This window comes from Papio anubis, chromosome 8, assembly GCF_008728515.1.
Source record: "Papio anubis isolate 15944 chromosome 8, Panubis1.0, whole genome shotgun sequence".
NCBI lineage: Eukaryota > Metazoa > Chordata > Mammalia > Primates > Cercopithecidae > Papio > Papio anubis.
The window spans coordinates 15,819,570-15,841,441 of NC_044983.1; the positions used below are offsets into that span (position 1 = coordinate 15,819,570).

A 21,872-nucleotide genomic window follows, 5' to 3' on the forward strand; every position below is an offset into this window, starting at 1 on the left:
TAAGAAACTAGACCATCAAAAAGTCTTTGATAATAGGATAATTTCATGTGCCAGAGCATGAACGATGCTGCTGAATTATATCAAGAGTGCCAAAACCCATAAAAGAGACAATAAAATTGGTCCTACACAGAAGCACTCACATCTTAAATATACATACAAAATGTCCCCCAAATACTACAATTACCATAAATTACAAGTTACAAAAATAACAGTCAAGAGATCCTAAATCCACTTATTGAATAAAAATTTAAGCATGCTTACGAAGAAAAGAAACCAGAAATCGTCGACCTACTTTTTTTCCCAGTAAACGTGGCTAACAAAGGAATTACACAAAGGCTGTACGATCCCACGAGCAGCAGAGTCAATAAGGTAGCATCATAGTGCCTCTCTGAACCAGGCGGTGGGGTGAGGGTAGAATTGATAAAGATTTTTGAAGAAATATCAGTTTCTGTACAACTGCGAAATCCTCCTGGTACAGTCATTTAAAAGGATCAAAGCAAGCTTAAGCAGGAAACACTGCAGCCATGCTCCCTCTCTTATCCCTCATGCTTGCTCTTAGTGAATTCGAATGGAGGAAAAAAAAAAATGTGTAAGCTCCAAGGCACTACACAAAACAGATTAAACCAGCTAGCAAATCAAACTAAGAAAGAGACTCATTGATCTGAATGCTTAATCCGCCAACAGGAACACATCGCCACTAGACAGGCTCTGTGGGTGTATGGTAAACCCCTTTGTTAAAAGACAAAAAGGAATGGACAAAAGCATTTTACGACCTCCTTAGGAGCATCAGACATGGTACTGAAACGGTGGCCAAGTCAACATGGATGTCGACGGAAAACACGGCGCTATGGCACTACAGATTGTGTCTGTTTCAAGTGCCACAAATTCTGTTGCCACAACAGTTTTTCTAGAGCATGCTGGTGATTCTGTTTTGGCAGTTTGTTTTTAAAATTGCTTTGCAAGACAAAGAGAGCTTAAAATAATACATGTGTGAATTACCTTTTCAAATTCAGAGTTCTCTCTCACATGCAAGCCTGATTTTGTGCCACAACTTCAAAATTCAAACAATAAAACTGATAATAATCCTGTTTAATTTCAAGTCACATATCCCGGTATTTCTGAAGGGCCCGGGTATGCAGCTACTTACTCTCATATGAGTCCAGCTACTGCTGCTAGGTGACCCATCGGAAATGTGCTCATTAATTCAATGCCTTCTCTACAAAAAATGCTTTCTCAATTCCTTCACATACCTGCTGTGTGATTTTGGACCAGTGAGAGTATCTCTGAGCCTCAATCCCCTCATATATAAAAATCAGGATAACAGTAGAAGTCACTTGAGAGAAAAAGATAAAAGCAAATATGGACATCCTAAAACACTGCTCCACAGCCAGAGGAACCTTGTGAGCATTATTACACTTTGTCCCCATCTCCTCACCCAAAAGAAGAAACTGATCTGTCAAACTGGGGAGATCAATTTGCTGCTCCTCTCCATACCCTTGTGTCTGGTTTTATTAGTATTCTCATCATCCATGAAAAATACCTTCTTTTTCTCCTCCACTATTTTTTTAGAATAAGGGCCATTTCTTTTACATCCTATGTCCCTCACTGCACCTATCATGGTGTCTGTGCACAGTGGGCACTTCAACATTAAATTTATGAATTATTTCGTGGGGAAGTATAAAAAAGGAAATGAGAAAATAAGAACCAAGTCCAAATACATCTTTGGAATGAAAGAGGTATCTCAGTAAGTTCACTCATTTATACACAGAAAATAGAACTCAGGTTAACTGAAAACTTTAACAAAAGTCTCCTGAGTTTAAATTTTTTAGAATGAGGATTCAAGTTATATTAGTCATATTACACAAAATCTAGCATCCAAAGATACCACAAGAGATAGTCTTTTGCAAAGTAAATGAAACTATAGCAATCTTTTTCCTGATTCCAGTTAGAGTCCAAATCCCCTGAGTTGCTACTCTTAACCCTCCAAAACATCATTACTTCAGATGATGCACTTTAGAATCCTTCATGCAAAAATATACTTTAACACACAATTATTTCAAGAGAGTTTTTCAAAGAATTTGTTTTTTTTCTGCCAAACTTTCAGAGCAACTCCAAGGAAGCAGTATGCATACTTTTCCTGAAACCCTAGAAACAAAAATTCTAATTATACGCAGAGCATTCGCTTTTCTTGCAATGACTGTTTCCACAACCCCCGAAGTGTGATATAAAGTTGACTTACAATTGTTGCTGTAAGTGCTCAGCTCACTGTGGGTGCTGGCTATTGAGGGGGTGCTTCCTGTCCTCCGCAGCGCAGAACTTTTCAAAGATGCTTTGGATTTAGGAAGTGGTCTAGACAAATTCACCCATGACGACTGTGCAGTTTTCAAGGATGCAGGTTTTCCTTGGGGTTTAAAAAAAAAAAAAAAAGTTTCCACTGCTATTCATCCTGAAAGCCGGCACTTTTTAAGCCTGTAAACTCAAACTTCTGCACTAACAACAAAGTCAAAACACAAAATGAATATTCACGATCATGTAACTTCAGACGAAAGATGAAAGCTTCATGCAGACGTGTTTATTTTTGATCATTTAGAGGCAGGAGAGCAGAAATGATGAGGCAATTAGGATATGAGAAGTGTGGCAGTAACTCTGTCTCCTAAAGTAATTAACTCACACATGTTCTCTGAAGGAGAAGATCAATCAGAAGAATCGTGAGAAAGCAGATTTTGGCAAAACTGAAATCAAAGAATAAACAAACTGATATGACCTCCCATACTGTTGACTAAAAAAAAAAATATTCCATTAGCACAATAGGCTATCATATAAGAAATAAATAAGTGGAAAATTTTAAAATCACCCAAACAGAAAGAAAAATGCAACTTGATAAGAAAAAACTTCATTTGAAAAATGCCTAATGTTCTAACACCAGGTGGTGCTATACTATTAAGATTCTTTTTTTACTCTCACCTTTTCTTCTTTATTCTCCACAGTTTATTTATTCTCACCCGCAGTCCTGTCTTCCTTCTGAATCTCAAGGCTACTGGTGTTTTAAAGTACTTATTGAGTACTTTAAGTTTTCATCTTGGACCGACATGCTCCTGTTTATGCTGATTATAGCGCCACTGTTTTATTATTATTTTTTTAAATCTCACTTTGTTGCCCAGGCTGGTCTCAAACTTCTGGCCTTAAGCAGTCCTCCTGCCTCGGCCTCCCAAACTGCTGGAATTACATGTGCAATCCACCCCACCCAGCCATACAGCCCTATTTTTAATTTTTTTTTCTAGCTTCAAACCATTGAAATCATCTTTTCTTCCCCAGATCCCCGTATATTCTGGCACTGTCTCCCAGTGCGACCAGTACCACCTAACAGAAGTTGAAAAGGACCTTTGATGAAAATGACATTGTTGCGTATCACTAAGGATCCCATAAGCGAGTCAGGTAATGCTGCCAGGAAGTCATGCCCATTGCTTTGTTCCAGTGATTTCACTCATAAAAACCTCATCCTAATGGAGAAAAAGATGCTGAGGCTCCTCAGGCCTGGCATGTGAAGTGACCGCATTAAGCTCCCATTTTGGCTCCAGCCTCACTCTTGTATTGCTCTTCAACATCCACGTGTGCTCTGCTCCAATCAACCTAGCTTTCTCTCTGACACCAGGGCACACCGTGTGCTACTCTCTTAATATTCCAACAGGCGCATCATTTCTTTTCAAAGAGCTCTTCTTCCTCCTCTTTTTGAATACTTATTTAACCCTTTATATCACTGTCTAAACTGTACTGGACTACTAAAATCCTGTCCTTCCATCCCTTCCAACTCCATTGTGTTAATCTCCTGAATGTGAAAATGAAGGTCATGACCCAATCTAAAATTTGGGATTCTCCACTATGCACAGCATGTGGCCCAGGACAGCTTTGAATGCTGACCCGATACAAGTTCATCAATTTTCTTAGAACATTATGAGATTTTTTTGCTATTTTTTTTGTTAGCTCATCAGCTATCATTAGCATATTTTATGTGTGGCCCAAGACAATTCTTCTTCCAGTGTGGCCCGGAAGCCAAAAGATTGGATACTCCGATCTATAGGATGGTGATCTTAGTTTCAATCCTTTTATTTAACATTAATTTCACAGGCTTAAAAGGCAATGCAGGGTTGATCCCTACCCACTTCTTCCCCCTTAGGCCATGCCTCTACCCCTTCATACACACACACCCTTAGTGGTTTCTCTCCAGTCATTTCACTCTATTCTTCTGCTTATGTACATTCTTCCGACTGAATGGCCTCCTTTCTATCCCCTCCCCTATTTCTGTCCAGTGAATGCAAAGTCAGCTCAAGTTTCTCTTTTAAACCCTTGCTACTCATTTGCAGCTCCACCCTAGGCCTACTGAATCACCACCTGCAGTTTCACAAGATCCCCAGGTGATTAAAATGCACACGGAGTTTCTGAAGCACTGTTGAGAATCAGGACCTCTTTGTGAGCTTATCCTGCCAAGACACCGTCTTCTGTGTGCCATGGACTATGCCTTGCTTTCTGCTCACACCATGTACTTGCTTCTATCACAGCATTTGCCCCCACATTCCTCTTGGACCATCTCTAAGGTTTTTGAGATCAGGAAGAGCACCTGATTCAATTCGGGTCCTCAGGAACTGGCAAAGGTCTAGCATGGAGTGAGCCTTAATAAATGTTTCCTCAACAAATTCGTTTTTTTAACACCAAGAGTAAATGATGTATTTTGAAAATGTGTTCACCCATCACCTGCATTGAAGTATTCAGTGCTTAACCCATTTTCACAAGTTTATGTGTCTCTTCAGTCTATTAGAGACTTTTTTCTTTACACCCTTTACAATAATTAGCAACTGTGAGATGGCAAATACCCATTTTAAAAATTTATGGTTAGCCACCAGTTTTACTTGCTTTAGGAGGAACAGAAAAACGGATTTTTAGAATATAAATTTACCAAATTGCTGCCCTTTCAGCAGAACCAATGATGAGTCATCATCATCACAACTGATAAACAAGGGTGGGCAAGGAACAGATCAAAATGACTGGGCCACAGCCACAGGGCAGCCAAGGCTTCCTACATTTTGGAAATCCGCTTATTCTTCAGAAATACATGCCTCGTAGCTTTGTTTCTAAACACACCTTAGGTTTGCAGACATTACTGTGTGCGCCTTGGAACTACTACAGAACACCTGTACCTTCACACAGCTGCACTAGAGGAAAGCTCACCCCCGCACCCAAATATCATTTCCCTGACCTCCCCTATCTCACTGGCACCCCCATCCAGGCCCACCCCCTACACCTAACGGCAGCCAGTTCTCGCCAAAGTCTTCCCTTCCCAATCCCACCATGACTCTTGACTAATGAGCACTGAGGAGAACAAAATAAATGCCGATTTCACCAAAAGATTAGTTCCTTTGATAGTGAGAATAATCCTAACAGTGTGTGACTATTACTATCCCAGTTTATAGATGAGAAAACTACTTAGGTGGTTAAATGGTGTACCTGGGTCACATACCCAGCCGGTGACAGTAAGGCCTAGAATCCAAGTGTCTAACCACCCGCCCAGGGTTCCCTGGGCCATGCCACAGAATACAAGCATCTCAGTTAAAGAAGTGTGAGGCTTGGAGGCAGGCAGAGGTCAGACTGGAGCTCTTACTAACAGGAGCTCCTACAGTGGAATGGGGAAAACAGTGCGCATGCAACAAAGACATTTAACTATTTCACCAACAGTTCCGACGTTTAGCTTAACAGTAAAGATGACCTAAAGTCGTTTTAATTGGATTTCATACCAAGCAATAAAATATGCACATCATAAGCAATATTAAAAGTCAAACATAGCAATATTAGGTTAACTGAGAGACTGCAAGTAACCCAGGCACTAAATTCTTAAACAGTGAAATCAATACAGGACTTCTCTGAATTACAGTCCTGAAAAGATGACATTTACCACCTCATATCGTATTGTGTAACTTATCCCAGATGTGAAAGATAAAGATTTAAGATCTACTTGCCAGGATACTATTGACCTCAGCAGTTTATTTTAAGCTCATGCACTTAGCATAGACTTACGTATAGACAACAGATTTGTTTTTATTCTGTAATTATAACCATCTTTTATGTAGGGAAAATCTGGAAGGAATAATACTTCCACTTTGCCTTAGATAGTAACACAGACAGTCTACTGGATTTGAAGCAAATTTTCATTCATCAACCAATTTACTAGAACACTCACCTCAGAAAACCTGATAAGTGTACCATATTTAACAACAATAAAAATCAGTAAGACGCCTAGCAAAACTAAAATTTCAATGGAAAGATAAAGTGAACAACAGGATAGTGTTAATATTAATATTATCCTATTCTGTAAAACAAGATGGTAGAATGGTGCTTGCTAGGAGCTGGTGGGGAAGGGAAATGGGGAGTTGTTCAACGGATATAAAGTTCCAGTTATGCAAGATGAATACGTCCTGCAGATGTGCTGTATAACACACTGCCTATGTTTAACAACACTGCACTGTGCACTTAAAAATGTGTTAAAGGGTAGATCTCGTTAGGTCTTCTAAGAAAGAAGGAAAAGAAAGAAGAGGCTGGGCGCAGGGGCTCATGCCTTTAATCCCAGCACTTTGGGAGGCCGAGGTGGGCAGGTTGCGAGGTCAGGAGATCGAGACCATCCTGGCCAACACGGTGAAACCTCGTCTCTACTAAAATACAAAAAACTGGCTGGGTTTGGTGGCGTGTACCTGTAGTCCCATCTACTCAGGAGGCTGAGACAGGGGAATCGCTTCAACCCAGGAGGCACAGGCTGCAGTGAGCCGAGATCACACCACTGCACTCCAGCCTGGGTGACAGAGCAAGACTCCAATTAAAAAAAAAAAAAAAAAGAAAAAGAAAAAAGTAAAGAAGAGAAGAAATGAAAATGAAGAAAAGAAACAAACAGGACTTGGAGGGAGCAGTGATAGCTATGAGATGTGGGAAATAAAGGAAGGAGACCAAATTATACATGAACACTGAGAAATTATCATATTGGCTAGAGAAAAACTCAGAACTAACCCGGCTGAGGGGGTTCCAAGGCAAAAATTAAATTATAGAAATAAAGTTCCATTTTGCAAATCCCCTGCAAAAAGAAAAAACATATTTTAAGTTTGTATTTACCTATATGTTGAAAAAGTCCAAAAGGCTGTATCACAATTTTGTGAGACTAGTAAGAGGTACAGCAGAATCAGACAAGGAAGAACAGGGAAGGTGCAGAAATGATAACTTTTCCTTCATACTTTATACACAAATACATTACTCCACATGAATTTTAATTTTACAATAAGCATATTTTATAATGAAACTATTAAATATTATTAAAGTCAATGGGGTCAAATTTAATCAGATAAGACACCTAAGACAAAGAAATCAAGAAAGGATAAAATTGGATTGATAAAGTAAGTTGATTTTAATAATCATTTTTATTTCTGGTCATCTGTAATCATTAGTTATTCTTCAATCTTTTTTTATTTTACAGTACTAAAAGAAAAAACAATCAATATTTTAATTGATGCTTTGTATGGCTATCATAAAAACAGTCGCTTTACTACTAGAAAGTTCATCATGTTACCCTCATGGGATGTTTCCTAGGACTGGACATTAAAGCCCAAGAATGAACTCCTGAAGGGTGTCCTTTGTCTCAACCCTTATGGTAAATGATTCAGTCTCCAGGAGAGAGTTCCCAGCGCCCTCACAGGTATGTAGTGTAATCTCTCAGCAATAATTTGGCCTTCTCCATTCTTGAAGGAAGGCCTAGGGAAGAAGGTGGGTCCCACATCACTCACAGATCACCTTTAATATCACGACAGCAATTTCCAGAGCCACAGAAACATCTACCAAAGCAACTTCTCATCTCTCAACTATCACCTAGATGCAAAGGAATTCAGCATTAACATACATATATTTTTAAATTTTTGTAGAGGTGGGGTCTCACTACGTTGCCTAGGCTGGTCTCAAACTCAAACTCAAACTCCTGGGCTCAAGTGATTCTCCTGCCTTGGCCTCCCACACTGCTGGGATTACAAGTGTGAGCCACCGTGCCCGGGCTTAATATATTTTTCACAAGACTATTCAGCATTGAAAAGGTGACTTATTGTTTATACATTTGGTAACAATTTATGGATTCTGAAGACGAGTTTTAATTAGTTAACAAAGAAACACTGACTACTATATTATCTATATCAAAAGACACATATCCTTTTTTTTTTTTTTTTTTTGAGACAGAGTCTCACTCTATCACCCAGGCTGGGGTGCAGTGGTGCCATTATAGCTCACCGTAACCTCCACCTCCCAGGTTCAAGCGATTCCCCTGCCTCAGCCTCCTGAGTAAGCTGGCATTACATGCACACACCACCACACCTGGCTCATGTTTTTGTATGTTCAGTAGAGACAGGGATTCACCAGGCTTGTCTCCAGCTCCTGACCTTAGGTGAGCCACCTGCCTTGGCCTCCCAAAGTGCTGGGATTACAGGTATGAGCCACTGCGCCTGGCCAAAACAGATCATCTTAATAAAAGTCTGGACAACAGATTCACATGAAGATGTGTATTACCCAAGTATTTATGTGCTTACCTAGTAAGGCAACTGCAAGTAATCACAAAGTTCAAACATGTACAGAGCCAGAAACACCTGACATCCTGCCGTAGAATTAACTACCAGATGTTCTCAGTAAAAACTGTAAACTAGAGAAAACATCATGTCTCATCATAAGATATGTTGTTCTGTAGCTTACACGGCTTAGTAGGAACACAGGTATCACGGGGAAGAAGAAGAAAATGAGGCTGGAGAAGTAGGTAGTTTACAGTTGGGTGAGACATGGCACTGAATGCCAGACTCATAATTTTGGACCTTAATTGTCAGGGATGGATATGGTGGAAGATGTGTGCTGCAGGGCTGGAGGAGACTGAGGCTTTCTTAGCATTTACATCAGAACTTGATTGTGTGGTAGCAGTGTGCAGAACTGACTGAGGACTGAAATCAGGGAAAAAGGAAGGTAGCATACCGGCACCTGCCAGGGTTAGACAAGAGAGAATTTTAACTAGAAAATGAAAAGATTATTGAGGTCCATTTGAAACATATCAGTAAGGCATGCAAGTTACAAGGCCACTAACTACTAAGGTCAGAAACAGAAAATGCCAAATTAACAGACACAGTTAAAATACAAGACATGAGAATATGTATTTTTTTTTCCAGTTAATTCAGAGAATGTTCCTAGCTATCATAATACCTCGGGTTTCTTAAACACAACTCAACTACATAGAGACAGTTACCTTTAGAGTAATTATCTACAGTAACTAGCAATTATTACAAAATCAGGGGAAACCTATAAGTGACAAACAAGTTAACAGTAAGTTATGAGAGAAACAAATTATACATACTCAAAACCGTGTTTGCAGGTCCACTTCCAATTAAGCTTAAGGGACCAAATTCTCTCAACACTAAATATACACGTTTAAGAATTTAGCTTCAATGATAACCACTGTATAAGTATTAAGTAAACCTGATGGGCTTCTTACCAAGTAAGTATTACACAAAATCCATATATTTCCTACGTGCCAGGAAAAAACAGAAAAAGAATTCCCTTACTTTAGTCACAAAAAGGAATTGCACACATAGACACATACGCACTGTTTCTATGAATAAATTTATCAAAAAGTGCTATTCTGTTGTGAAAATTATAAAATTGAGAAAAGTTCTGAACAAGTGTACACATGTGAATTCTTCCATGAATGGATATTTTATGGAATACCATTCCAATCTGAACCTGTATGTGATTGCTTTTAAATGGGGGAACTGAATTTTTAAAACATGTTAAAGTCATCTAGAATAATTAAGAATAGCCAAAAAAAATTTACAACAGAAAAACATCAAGACTACAATTCAACAACAAAAATACCAAACAACCCAATTTAAAAAGTGGACAAAGGACTCAAATAGGCTTTTCTCCAAAGAAGATAACAAATAGCTCTTAGGTACATGCAAAGATGCTCAACACCACTAGTCACTAGGGAAATGCGAATCACAATCACGATCTCTGTAAGATACCACTTTGTACCTACCAGGATGATATCATCAAAACAAACAGCAAAAACAAAACATTAACAAGTGTTGGCAAGGAAACGGAGAAACTGGAACCCTTGTGCACTGCTAGGGGGAATGTAACATGGTGTAGCCACTGTGGAAATGGTATGGTGGTTCCTCCAAAAATTAAACCTGAAGTTACCACATAATCCAACAACCGCATGTCTAGGTACGGCTCCAAAAGATGTGAAAGCAAGCTGGACGTGGTGGCTCGCGCCTGTAGTCCCAGCACTTTGGGGGGTCGAGGCAGGGGATCACCTGAGGCCAGGCCAGGAGTTTGAGATCGGTCTGGCGAACATGGTAAAACTGCATCTCTACTAAAAATACATAAAACATTATCTGAGCGTGGTGGTGGGCACTTGTAATTACAGCAACTTGGGAGGCTGAGACAGGAAAATCACTTGAGGCTGGAAGGTGGAGGTTACAGTGAGCTGAGATCGTGCCACCGTACTCTGGCCTGGGCAAGAGAGCAAGACTCTGTCTTTAAAAAAAAAAAAAAAAAAAAAAAGTGAAAGACCCGAGCAGGTATCTGTACAACCATCTTCACAGCAGCATCATTCACAATAGCCAAAATGTGGAAGCAACACAACTTTCACAGGCAGGTGAATGAATGAACAGAAGGTGGTACAGCTACGCCATGGACTATTCTCCTGCCTTAAAAAGGAAGCTGACACATGATACAACATGGATAACATTGAAGACACGGTGCTAACTGAAATCAGCCAGTTACAAATAATGTATGATTCTCCTTCATGATTACTAGAATAGTCAAACGCATATAGACAGAACATAGAATGATGAGTGCCAGGCGCTGAAAGAAACAGAGAACTGGGGGTTAGTAACATGGACACAGGATTCCAAAGGGAAAACAAAGTTCTGGAGATGGATACAGAGGATGGCTGCACAAAAACATGAATGTACTTAATGCCACAGAATTGTACATTTAAAAAAATTGTTCAAGTGGCACGTTCTGTGCAATGTATGTTTTGCCACAATTTTTAAGTTAAAAAAAAAAAAAGGAACTTGTGCAAGTAGTTAGAGTACGATATTAAAAAAACAAAAGTCTTACTGGAATAAAAACATACTGACACCATTAATAAGGTGGTATATAAATCTCAGAAATATAAAAATTCAGGATAGGGGCCGGGCACGGTAGCTCATGCCTGTAATCCCAGCACTCTGGGAGGCCGAGGCAGGCGGATCACGAGGTCAGGAGATGAGACCATTCTGGCTAACACGGTGAAACCCCGTCTCTACTTAAAACACAAAAAATTAGCTGGGCATGGTGGCGGGCGCCTGTAGTACCAGCTACTTGGGAGGCTGAGGCAGGAGAATGGTGTGGACCCAGAAGGCGGAGCTTGCAGTGACCCAAGATCGCACTCCTGCACTCCAGCCTGGGCGACAGAGTGAGACTGTGTCTCAAAAAAAAAAAAAAAAAAAAAGGATAAAGGAGGTATCTTAAACCAGCAAAAACACTTATTGGTGATATTAAGATATGTGAATTATCAAATTAAAATTTGAGAAGCAGAACGGTATAGTGGTTAAAAGCTAACAATCTCAAGACAGATCATCTAGGTTCAAACCCGGCGCCACCTCACACTGCCTAGTGAGCAGGTTCCTTACCACTCTGCACTTCTGTTTTCTCATATGTAAGAATGGGGTTGATAGGAGTAGTCCTTATCTCACAGGTTCTTGTGAGAATTAAATAAATTTATAATTTTAAAATGCTTAGGCCGGGTGCAGTGGCTCACACCTGTAATTCCAACACTTCGGGAGGCCGAGACAGGTGGATCACAAGGTCAGGAGATCGAGACCATCCTGGCTAACATGGTGAAACCCCGTCTCAACTAAAAATACAAAAAAAAATTAGCCGGGTGCGGTGGCAGGCGCCTGTAGTCCCAGCTACTCGGGAGGCTGAGGCAGGAGAATGGCGTGAACCTGGGAGGGGGAGCCTGTAGTGAGTGGAGATCGTGCCACTGCACTCCAGCCTGGGCAACACAGCGAGACTCCGTCTCAAAAAAAAAAAAAATGCTTAGAATAGCATCCGGCACAGAGTACCATACAAATATTAGCTATTAGTGCTCACCATCCACCAAAATAAATTACATTGGATTACAAAGCAAAGGGCTTAAGATGAAACCATAAAACACAATAATTAAATATAGGTCAGTCTTCTTTTTGAGTAGGAAGCATCTTATTATGCATAAAAACACAGGAAAAGATAAAGGAAACAAGATATTTGACAACACAAAAGTGAAAAAAAATTAAGAAATCACCATATGCAAAATAAAAAGACATAAAAACAACAAGCAAGGAAATGAACAGCAGCAGATCAACAAAAATTCCTATGCCTCTAAAGGTAAGCGAGCAAAAGCTCTCAAAAGAATGAATAAAAAGAGTTGATAACTTTTGTTTTTTCAAGCTCACTGTGTCTAACACCTTTCCTGGTGAGCCAACTGTCATTCCTAATCCCCATCTCCATTGCTTAACCCCATAGAAAAGTTTAAAAAGTCAAATACTTGCTTCCCCATCTTTCATGCCAGTAGGGGCAAGAGCCAGATCTGGTCTGTGCCAATCAGACATAAGGATGAGAGGGCGAGCGGGGAGCTGCTGAACGTGTGTCCCCGATAAACGAAGAGAGGAGGAGGTCCCTGCCCTGAGATGCCGCCCTTTGCTTCCAGCCTTTGAACACAGTCACAGGAAGTGGTGGCATGCACACGGAACTCTTAGCAGCCATATTTTAACTGAAAAGCCACTGACAAAGCCACACGCGCACGTGAGACAAGCGGAGAGGCAAAGAGAGGACACTTCTGAATCGTCAAACCTGGCCTGCCTCTAGCCCTCCCGAAGAATAAACACACACAGCCTCTGGTTGACGTCCACCAGTTGGGTTTCTGTCGTCTGCTGCAAACTGTGTTCTTAACTGCGCCATTCTCCTGCCAGCAGTATTGGAGGCAGTTGTGGTTCCTCCTTTCTCGTTGAAAGGCTTTCCTTATTCGGCTTCTGGGATGCCCCTACCTTCCTGCTGTTCCTTCTTGACTTTGGAGAGTCTAGGGAGCATCCCAGAGCTATCCTTGACCTGTGCTCTCTACACTTACTGCCTTGGGGATCTCATCCAGTCTGGTGACTTTAAACATCCTCTATATGGTGCTGAATCCTAAATTTATATCCGTAGACCAGATTTCTCCCATGCACTTCAAACTTGCATATCCAGCTTTCTACTCCACAGGGCCTCTTATCAACCATTTCAATGTAACTGAGTTTCAGATCTCCCCTTCCCAACATCTATGTTTCCACCACCCAGTCTCATTCTCAGGTAAAGGCTGCGGCGTTTTTCCACTGCTCATACCAACATGGTCATGGTCATCCGTGACTCCTCCCTTTGCTCTCACCCCCAATCCAATCTAAGCAAACCTCACTGGCTTTCCCTTCAAGCACACACCTAGAATCTGACCAGGCCCCACTGCCACAACCTGGGTCCCCAGAAACCATAACCTCCTGCTGTCATCACAGCAACCCCTCCTAACTGATCTCCCTGTTCCTACCCCACCCACATCCAGTCTACTCCCAACACAACTATCAGAGTGATCCCATTAACATTTAAGTCACTCCAGTTCAAAGTCAAAATCCTAATTATGATTTTCAAGACTATACATGATCCATGCTGGGCACGGTGCCTCACACCTGTAATCCCAGCACTTTGGGAGGCCGAGATGGGTGGATCACCTGAGGTCAGGAGCACGAGACCGGCCTGAACAACATGGTGAAACCCTATCTCTACTAAAAATACAAAAACTAGCTGGCCATGGTGGCAGGCGCCTATAATCTCAGCTACTTGGGAGGCTGAGACAGAAGAATCGCTTAAACCCAGAGGCAGAGGTTGCAGTGAGCTGAGATCGTGCCATTGCACTCTAGCCTGGGTGAAAGAGTAAGACTTCGTCTCAAAAAAATAAACAGCAGACACTGTCTCCATTATATACATAAACATATGTGCATGAGAATATGCCAAAAAAAAAAGGTACCAAATAGTCATAAATTTTTAAGCTAAAAGCTATTTGGTGGTGGTAAGATGACAGGTGTTTATTTTCTCACTTTTAATTTAAAATGCTATACCTTTAAAATAGCCTACTGGGACTATCCAATTTGCCTGGTCAAATTCAAGACACAAGAAGTAAAGAATAAAACAGGGCCCCGCATCCCTTTCTTGATATTGACATTGACAAGAGGCTCTCGGTCAGCCTCTTCTTCGTTGACTGCTAGAAAGCCAATCTGTTGTGTTCTAATCACCTGCTGGCCCTCCTCTGTATTTTCACTCCATCTGTACTTACTTTGACCGCAATCTCTACATTCTATACTATGAGCCGTAACTCAGAGTACTGAGAGAAAAATATCTCAATCCATGTACATCCTCCTTATTTCTCGGATCTCGGGGGGCAAAAGTTAAACAGCACAAAGCATCAACATTAAACCAAGTCTGGCCCCTACCTATTTAAGAGTGTAACTCTGTTACACTATATAATCTCCTATATTACAGAAAGAAAAAAATAAAGCAAACTTTGGTATTTGTAATTACACCCTCATTCAAAATCCTATAGTTCTTTTTATTAAATTTTACTATTATAAGAACAAATGTGATGAGAGAAGAACTTGTCACCTCTTCTGTTTGGCAGTTAATACCAAGAAGGCAAAAACCATGTCTTACGCATCCCACAATCCCTCAGGGTCTGGTACATGACTTATCTAGCATACGCTCTCCATCTATTAAGTAAATATGTTGCAGAACACAGTGCATTTCAGTAACACTCTACATTTATATCTTGCAAATGTGATTTTAGTATTCCACCTTCTAGAGTTCCTCAAGGCCATAGGACTCCGTGTAACTATCCTCGTTTGCTTAAATTCAAGGGTAAGCTCCCCAGACAAAGGCACAGCAACACAGGTGAGTCATAACAAAAACACAGCAAGTCTGAAGAGTGCAGTAATTTGACAAAGAAGCAAAAAGTCCCACAAAGCAAGGTTCTCACGATGCCTTGAGCTGCAGAGAAGCGCAGCATTCTCGGTGATGCTGTCAGTACCTGCCTCTGCAAGTATGTTCACAAGATGTCTGTGGCTTCAGGTGGGGATTAAACAAAAATAACTGCCTTAGTCACAGGCCTGGAACATGTGTCCCATAACTATAGGAACATTTAAATGCAGAGGGGAATAAATCAAAGACTTAGAGGCGTTGCTTCCTTTTCCCAGCTGCCATACAAAGGAGATGAACAAGGGTCTTCACATGTACACCAGTAAATTTATTTACCATCTGACACTCATGCTAATAATGCCTGATAAGAACAAAAGAAGGTGCACAGTGAGCCTCCTGGCTCATTAGGAGTCAAGGTTTATGAGCAGAGCTGCATTGAGCAATGTGATGGTGAGATCATTGAGACCTCAAAACTTCACACCATCTTTCTTTTCTTTTCTTTTCAGAGGGTCTCGCTCTGTCACCCAGGCAGCAGTACAGTGGTACAATCATACCTCACTGTAGACTCAAACTCGAGCTCAAGAGATCCTCCTGTCTCAGCCTCCCAAGTAGCTAGTAGCTGAGACTACAGGCAGGAGCCACTGGCCTAGCCTGTCCTTATATTTTTATGTCAGCTCTTTTCTGATGGTTTCCTTGGTCTCTCCATATTTTTACTCTTAAACTTCAAGCATGCACATACCCCTTTGAGGTGCTTCCCAGTTTGTAGCCTCCTCCAATTTCACACGCCCCGAACTAAACTCACTATTCTCCTCCAGAAAACTTCTTGCTACGCTATTCCACATTTCACTTCATGACCCACCGTGAAGTGGCGGGTAGACACTTGGGACTGTTCACCACCAACAGAAGTGACCAGACACTTTCTCCAAATTATTTTAAATATGTACTCTACCATCTGTTCCCAAAAAACGTGTAGCACTCGTGCAAGTTTGTGTCTAGAGTATTAGAACTAATCAGCCTCAATCTCCCTTGAGGCAGAGGCTCGTCTCATTGACCCCGGGACACCTCTGCTGTGTCCAGCAGGGCATGCTGACCCTGGCCTTGACCTTCCCCAAGCACATGGTATCTTTTGAGAACGCCACATGTGCACCTTCAGGAACCCCAGCAGCCTCCTCTACTGGCAAGGCGCATTCCAAACTCCTGCAGGCGCATTCCAAACAGTTCAAATGTCACCGCCTCTCCTCCAGTTCTCTCTCACAATGAGTTAGTGTTGCTCCTTCACTGTGGATATACAGCGCTTCCCACAGGTCTCCATTCAAATCAAGCCAAGCAATGTTTTTAAACACCTTTTGTGTAACCAGTACACTCTGCACTGGAAAATATGAAAACAAGAGCTGAACTCTATCCTTATGGATTTCACTGTCTAGAAGGAGACAGACATGTAAGGAAATAATCAGCATATAGCACTATAAATGCAAAGCAGCAGAGAGACCAGGACAGCTGAGCTGGAATCTGAAGAGCCAAGAGTTTTCATTGGAACGATTTGCTCAGACACCCCCTTATCCCCTCACCCTCCAACCAGTAAGCTCTTTAAGAGGGCATATTTGCTTAATCCTGTTTGTAGTCTCAGAATCTAGTACACTGCCCAACACAGAGCAGGGACCCTAAGCACTTCTTGAATGAATGGGCAAGCCTGCACTATGACATATTAAGCCTACTCATGAGTCATTCCACAAAGCAATCTTCTCCATAATTACTGCCAAGGGAGAATTGTGTGAAACGCCTGGAAAAGATCAAGCATTTACAAGCGATGATGTTTGTGAGGATGAAAAGAGGACATGTGCCTCACAGGCACCCGCATGGCCCTGCTTGGTCGGTCCTGACCTCCTCCGCCCACCCACATCCTCCAGCCCCCACCACACACAGTGGGTGGTTCACTGTTCCTTGCGCACATCACACCCTGCCTCACGTCCAGGTTTCTGCACGGCTGGTCCCTGTGCCTGGAAAGTCCTCGCACCTGACCTCCAAAAGCCTCCCTCCTCCCCTCCTTGCAAGTGTTTGCCCAAATGTCACCCTCTCAGTGAGGCCTTTCTTGATCACCTGTTTAAAAATCTAATTTCCTTCACTGCTTTTTCTTTTTCTCTTCCTTTTTTTGAGATAGGGTCTTGCTCTGTCACCCAGGCTGGAGCGCAGTGGTGCAACCTCAGCTCGCTGCAACCTCCACCTCCCAGGTTCAAGAGATTCTCCTGCCTCAGCCTCCCAAGTAGCTGAGACTACAGGCACGTGCCACCACAACCAGCTAATTTTTGTATTTTTAGTAGAGATGGGGTTTCACCATGTTGGCCAGGCTGGTCTAGAACTTCTGACCTCAAGTGATCCACCTGCCTCGGCCTCCCAAAGTGCTGGGATTACAGGCATGAGCCACCGTGCTCGGCCGTTTCTCTATTTGTGGATTCATCATCATGAATCACCACTTGTAAATGCTTGATCTTTTCCATCATCATGAATCCCAAAATGCATTTATTTCTTAATCCCCTTATTAGAATTTAAGGTTCTTAATGGAAGGAATGGGTCTCTTCTGTGCACTTCATTCCAGTACTTAGAAGAGTTCTTAGCACAAGCCAGCCTTCCCCACATTCTCCTTCACACACACGTGGTTTAATGAAGAATTCACTCATGTCCATGTAAGAAGACACGAGTGCGTCAAGATTCCTGCATGCACGTAAAGAACTAGGGTTAAGAGCACAGACTGTGGGGCCAGAATACCTGGCCCATTTCCCATCTCCACCAATTACCCCACTGTGTAACTTTGGACAAGTTACTGAGGCTTTCAGACCCTCAAATTCCTCATCTGTAGAATGGGGATAATCACAGTATCCCTACTAGGAGTTGTGAGAATTAAATGAGACTATGCATTTAAAACAAGGCTGTGCTTGGCGGACACAGGCACTCAAAACATGTTAGCAACTAATACTATTTTTATGAAAAGAGATCCTGAGACATACTCTAAAGAAAGTGATTTAATCACATAAAAATATACAAACACCTATTAGTGACACATTAATGTTAAATTTTATTCACATTTTAGAGACAGGGTCTTGCTCTGTCACCCCACTGGGAGTGCAGTGGTACAATTAGAGCTCACAGAACCCCCAACCTCCTGGCCAGTGATCCTCCCACTTCAACCTCCTGAGGAGCAAGGACCACAGGTGTGTGACACTTGCTCAGCTAACTTTATTTTTTGTTAAGACAGGGTCTTACTCTGTTGCCCAGGCTGGTCTCAACCTCCTAGGCTCAAGTAATCCTACCAGCTCATCCTCCCCGATTGCTGGGATTACAGATGGGAGCCACCATGTCCGTCCTCAAGGTGGCTTTTAGAATAACTTATTGAGTAATAACTTCTGATTTTTAGTAATTACTTTATTCAAGTATGCGAAAAGTCTCTCGTAATTTTGCTTACTATCTCTCTCAAACTCTCGCCTAGAAAAGTTTAAAAGGATATAAAAGTAATTTGAAGAAGATTTTAAATTATCTTTAACATGAAATGAATGAAAAAAAAATCAGTTTACATAAATCACGAAGGAAATACCTTAGCAAGAAAGAAGAGAAACCTGCGATGATAGGCAAGTCACTGCAAGTTTCGGACTGACTACTGTCTTGAAAGGAATTTACTCTATTAACCCACAATAAACTCAATGGAAACAAAGAGTTGCCCTTTGGAAATGTGGTTTCTCTTTCTCTAGAAGAAAACTAAAAACCATCTCTTTCAGGAGGCCTTTCTTCACCGACCCGCCCCTGGACATTCTTCTTACGGGGCCTTTTCCCCACCCATCACCATTCTTTGTGCGGCTTTGTGTTTCCTGCACAAACACGCACTCTCCCTCCTCAATTAGCTCTGTGGAGTCACGGGGCAGGGAGGGAATCCTGTACTACTTCTGGAACCCTACCTGGCTCAGGCTGGCCACTGAAACGGCAACCGCATGTGTGTAGAGAAGAACACATATTTATTATCTAAAACCTGGGAAGAGCTGATATTGCCTCCAAAACAGAGTGACGGCGGGTCTCTCTGAAGACGTCTGGATTGGTCATGAAGGATTTACTGAGCAGTTATTTATTCAGCAGCATTAATTTTATGATTACTGTATGTTTTATTGTTTTAAGTTCCAGGGTGCATGTGCAGGCTGTGCAGGTTTGTACCATAGGTAAACGTGGACCATGGTGGTTGGCTTCACCTAGCAACCTAGGTATTAAGCCCGGCATGCATTAGCGATTTTTCCTGAAGCAGCATTAATTTCCCATAACCACATAAAATCATTTACATCAGAGTAAACTGACATCAAGCTTTAAACCAAGGCCTGAAAAGAAAAGTGCCACAGTTTCTAAACCACTCAGCTGGGCAACAAGAATTTTAATTTTTAAGAAATCAAATGTTAGCCTGGTGTGGTGGTTCATGCCTGTAATCTTGGTGCTTTGGGAGGCCTAGGTGAGAGAATCACTTAAGCCCAGGAGTTTGAGACCAGCCTGGCAACAAAGCGAGACCCCCCCGCATCTCTATAAGAAAAAATAAAAAGCAGCTAAGCATGCTGAGGCACACCTGTGGTCCCAGCTACGTGGAAGGCTGAGACAGAAGGATTGCTTGAGCCCAGGAATTCAAGGCTGCTGTGATCTATAGTGCAGCCACTGCACTCTGGCCTTGACAACAGAGTGACACTGTCTCAAAAAAAAGTTAGACTTTATTTTATTATCAAAAATAAAACTCAGGCCAGGCACGGTGGCTCATGATTGTAATCCCTGCACTTTGGGAGGCCGAGGCGGGTGGATCACCTCAGGTCGGGAGTTCGAGACTAGCCTGACCAACATGGAGAAACTCCCATCTCTACTAAAAATACAAAATTAGCCAGGTGTGGTGATTCGTGTCTGTAATCTCAGCTACTCAGGAGGCTGAGGCAGGAGAACTGCTTGAACCAGGGAAGGGGAGATTGTGGTGAGCCACGATTACATCATTTGCATTCCAGCCTAGGCAACAAGAATGAAACTCCATCTCAAAAATAAACAAACAAATAAATAAATAAAACAAAACTCATGGTCATACTAATAGTATTGAGATTAATAATGTGACAGTTAATAGCATCACTGGCTGGTCTGAATCCCACCTCTGCCACTTTCCAGCTGTTTAACATTAGACAAATTATGTAACTTTTCTGTGGAAGATTCCTTGTCTATAGAACAGGGATAAGCCTCACAAAGTTATTGCCAGGATTAAATGAATTTATAGATGAAGTTACTAAAACTGAGCCTGAAACTTGACATATACTTCATAGTGTGAGCTGCTATCATTCACATTATAATAATTACTATTAGAAATAATTTTCATCACTATCTCATCTTATTTCAGTACATTTCCAAAGAAGCAAAGGCACTTTAGATTTGGTTTGTTATAATCTCTTATAATCTGGTCTCATATAAATATCTGCATTTTGACAAGTAAAATGGAACAGCTCTTTGGGAGGCCAAGGTGGATGGATCACCTGACGTCAGAAGTTTGAGACCAGCCTGGCCAACATGGTGAAACCTCATCTCTACTAAAAATACAAAAAATTAGCTGGGCGTGGTAGTGGGTGCCTGTAAATCGCAGCTACTCGGGAGGCTGAGGCAGGAGAATCGCTTGAACCCGGGAGGCGGAGGTTGCAGTGAGCCGAGATTGCACCATTGCACTCCAACCTGATCAACAGAGCAAGACTCCGTCTCGGGGAAAAAAAGAAGAAAAAAAAAAAAAGGAAAAAGGAAAAAGGAATAGCTCCATTGGGTTTAATTACAATTCCTTCTCACATTCATTTTAAAGCTTCAAGAAAATGGCTGTTTCAACACTGGGTCTGGTTTTCTACTTAAGTGTTCTGAAAGGATTTATTGAAAACCCCAAATTGGCTGGAACATTCCTGCTGCTTACCTTTCAGCAGAGTAACTGTGGGTCAGTATGGTGGATATCCATTTGGTTTCAATTTGCTAATACACACAAACACTTCATTGTACAATCAATGGCAACAGGATCACAGTGATCTAAAAGCACATTGTTTCTGCTCCTTGATTTTTCTGCTCTACTTCTAACTCTGTGGAGATTAAGTTTCTTGTCCCCCTCAAGACACATCTCTCAATTTATCGAGAGCATCCCAAAAAATTAGTTGCTATTAAGTTTTCTGTAAAACATAATACAGTAGAATCAAATTAGTCTTCTTAGCTCGGGCTGCTATAATAGTAATACCACCAGATGGGGTGTCTTGAACAACAGAAATTTGTTTTCTCATTGTTCTGCAGGCTGGAATGTCCAAGATAGAGGTGCCAGCTGATCTGCTTCCCAGCAAGGGCCCTCTTCCTGGCATCCAGATAGCCATATTCTCATTGTACCTCACATAGTGAGGACAGTTTCAGTGTCTCTTCCTCTTTTTTTTTGAAAGAGTTTCGCTCTTGTTGCCCAGGCTGGAGTGCAATGGTGTGATCTCGGCTCACTGCAACTCCCCCTTCCTAGGTTCAAGTGATTCTCCTGCCTCAGCCTCCTGAGTAGCTGGGACTACAGGCACCTGCAACCACCCTCGGCTAATTGTTTTTTGTATTTTTAGTAGAGACCGGGTTTTACCATGTTGGCCAGGCTGGTCTCAAACTCCTGACCTCAGGTGATCCACCTGCCTTGGCCTCCCAAAGTGCTGGGATTACAGGTGTGAGCCACCATGCCTAGGGCATCTCTTCCTCTTTCTCTAAGGGCACCACCTCTCCTGGATTAGGATCCCACTCTTAGGACCCCGTTTAAG

The 21,872-nt window shown here is 41.8% G+C and overlaps 1 protein-coding gene across 9 annotated transcripts in view; it reads right to left on the bottom strand.

The window, feature by feature from the left end:
* The window catches only part of MTUS1 (microtubule associated scaffold protein 1), a 161,169-nt gene that overhangs the window by 77,268 nt on the left and 62,029 nt on the right, over window positions 1-21,872 (bottom strand). For 6 of the 9 annotated variants that reach the window (XR_650422.4, XM_017961795.3, XM_009212582.4 and 3 more), the window contains exon 4: window positions 2,240-2,401. The exons of 2 other annotated variants lie outside the window; for them this stretch is intronic. Coding sequence is in view for 6 of the 7 variants with exons in the window: in XM_017961795.3 (XP_017817284.3) it covers window positions 2,240-2,401 (162 nt within the window). In the remaining variant the exon portion in view is untranslated. Of the gene's footprint in view, window positions 1-292; window positions 958-2,239; window positions 2,402-21,872 lie in introns of those variants that run through there. One more of the 9 variants, XM_009212584.4, reaches the window with a different exon arrangement.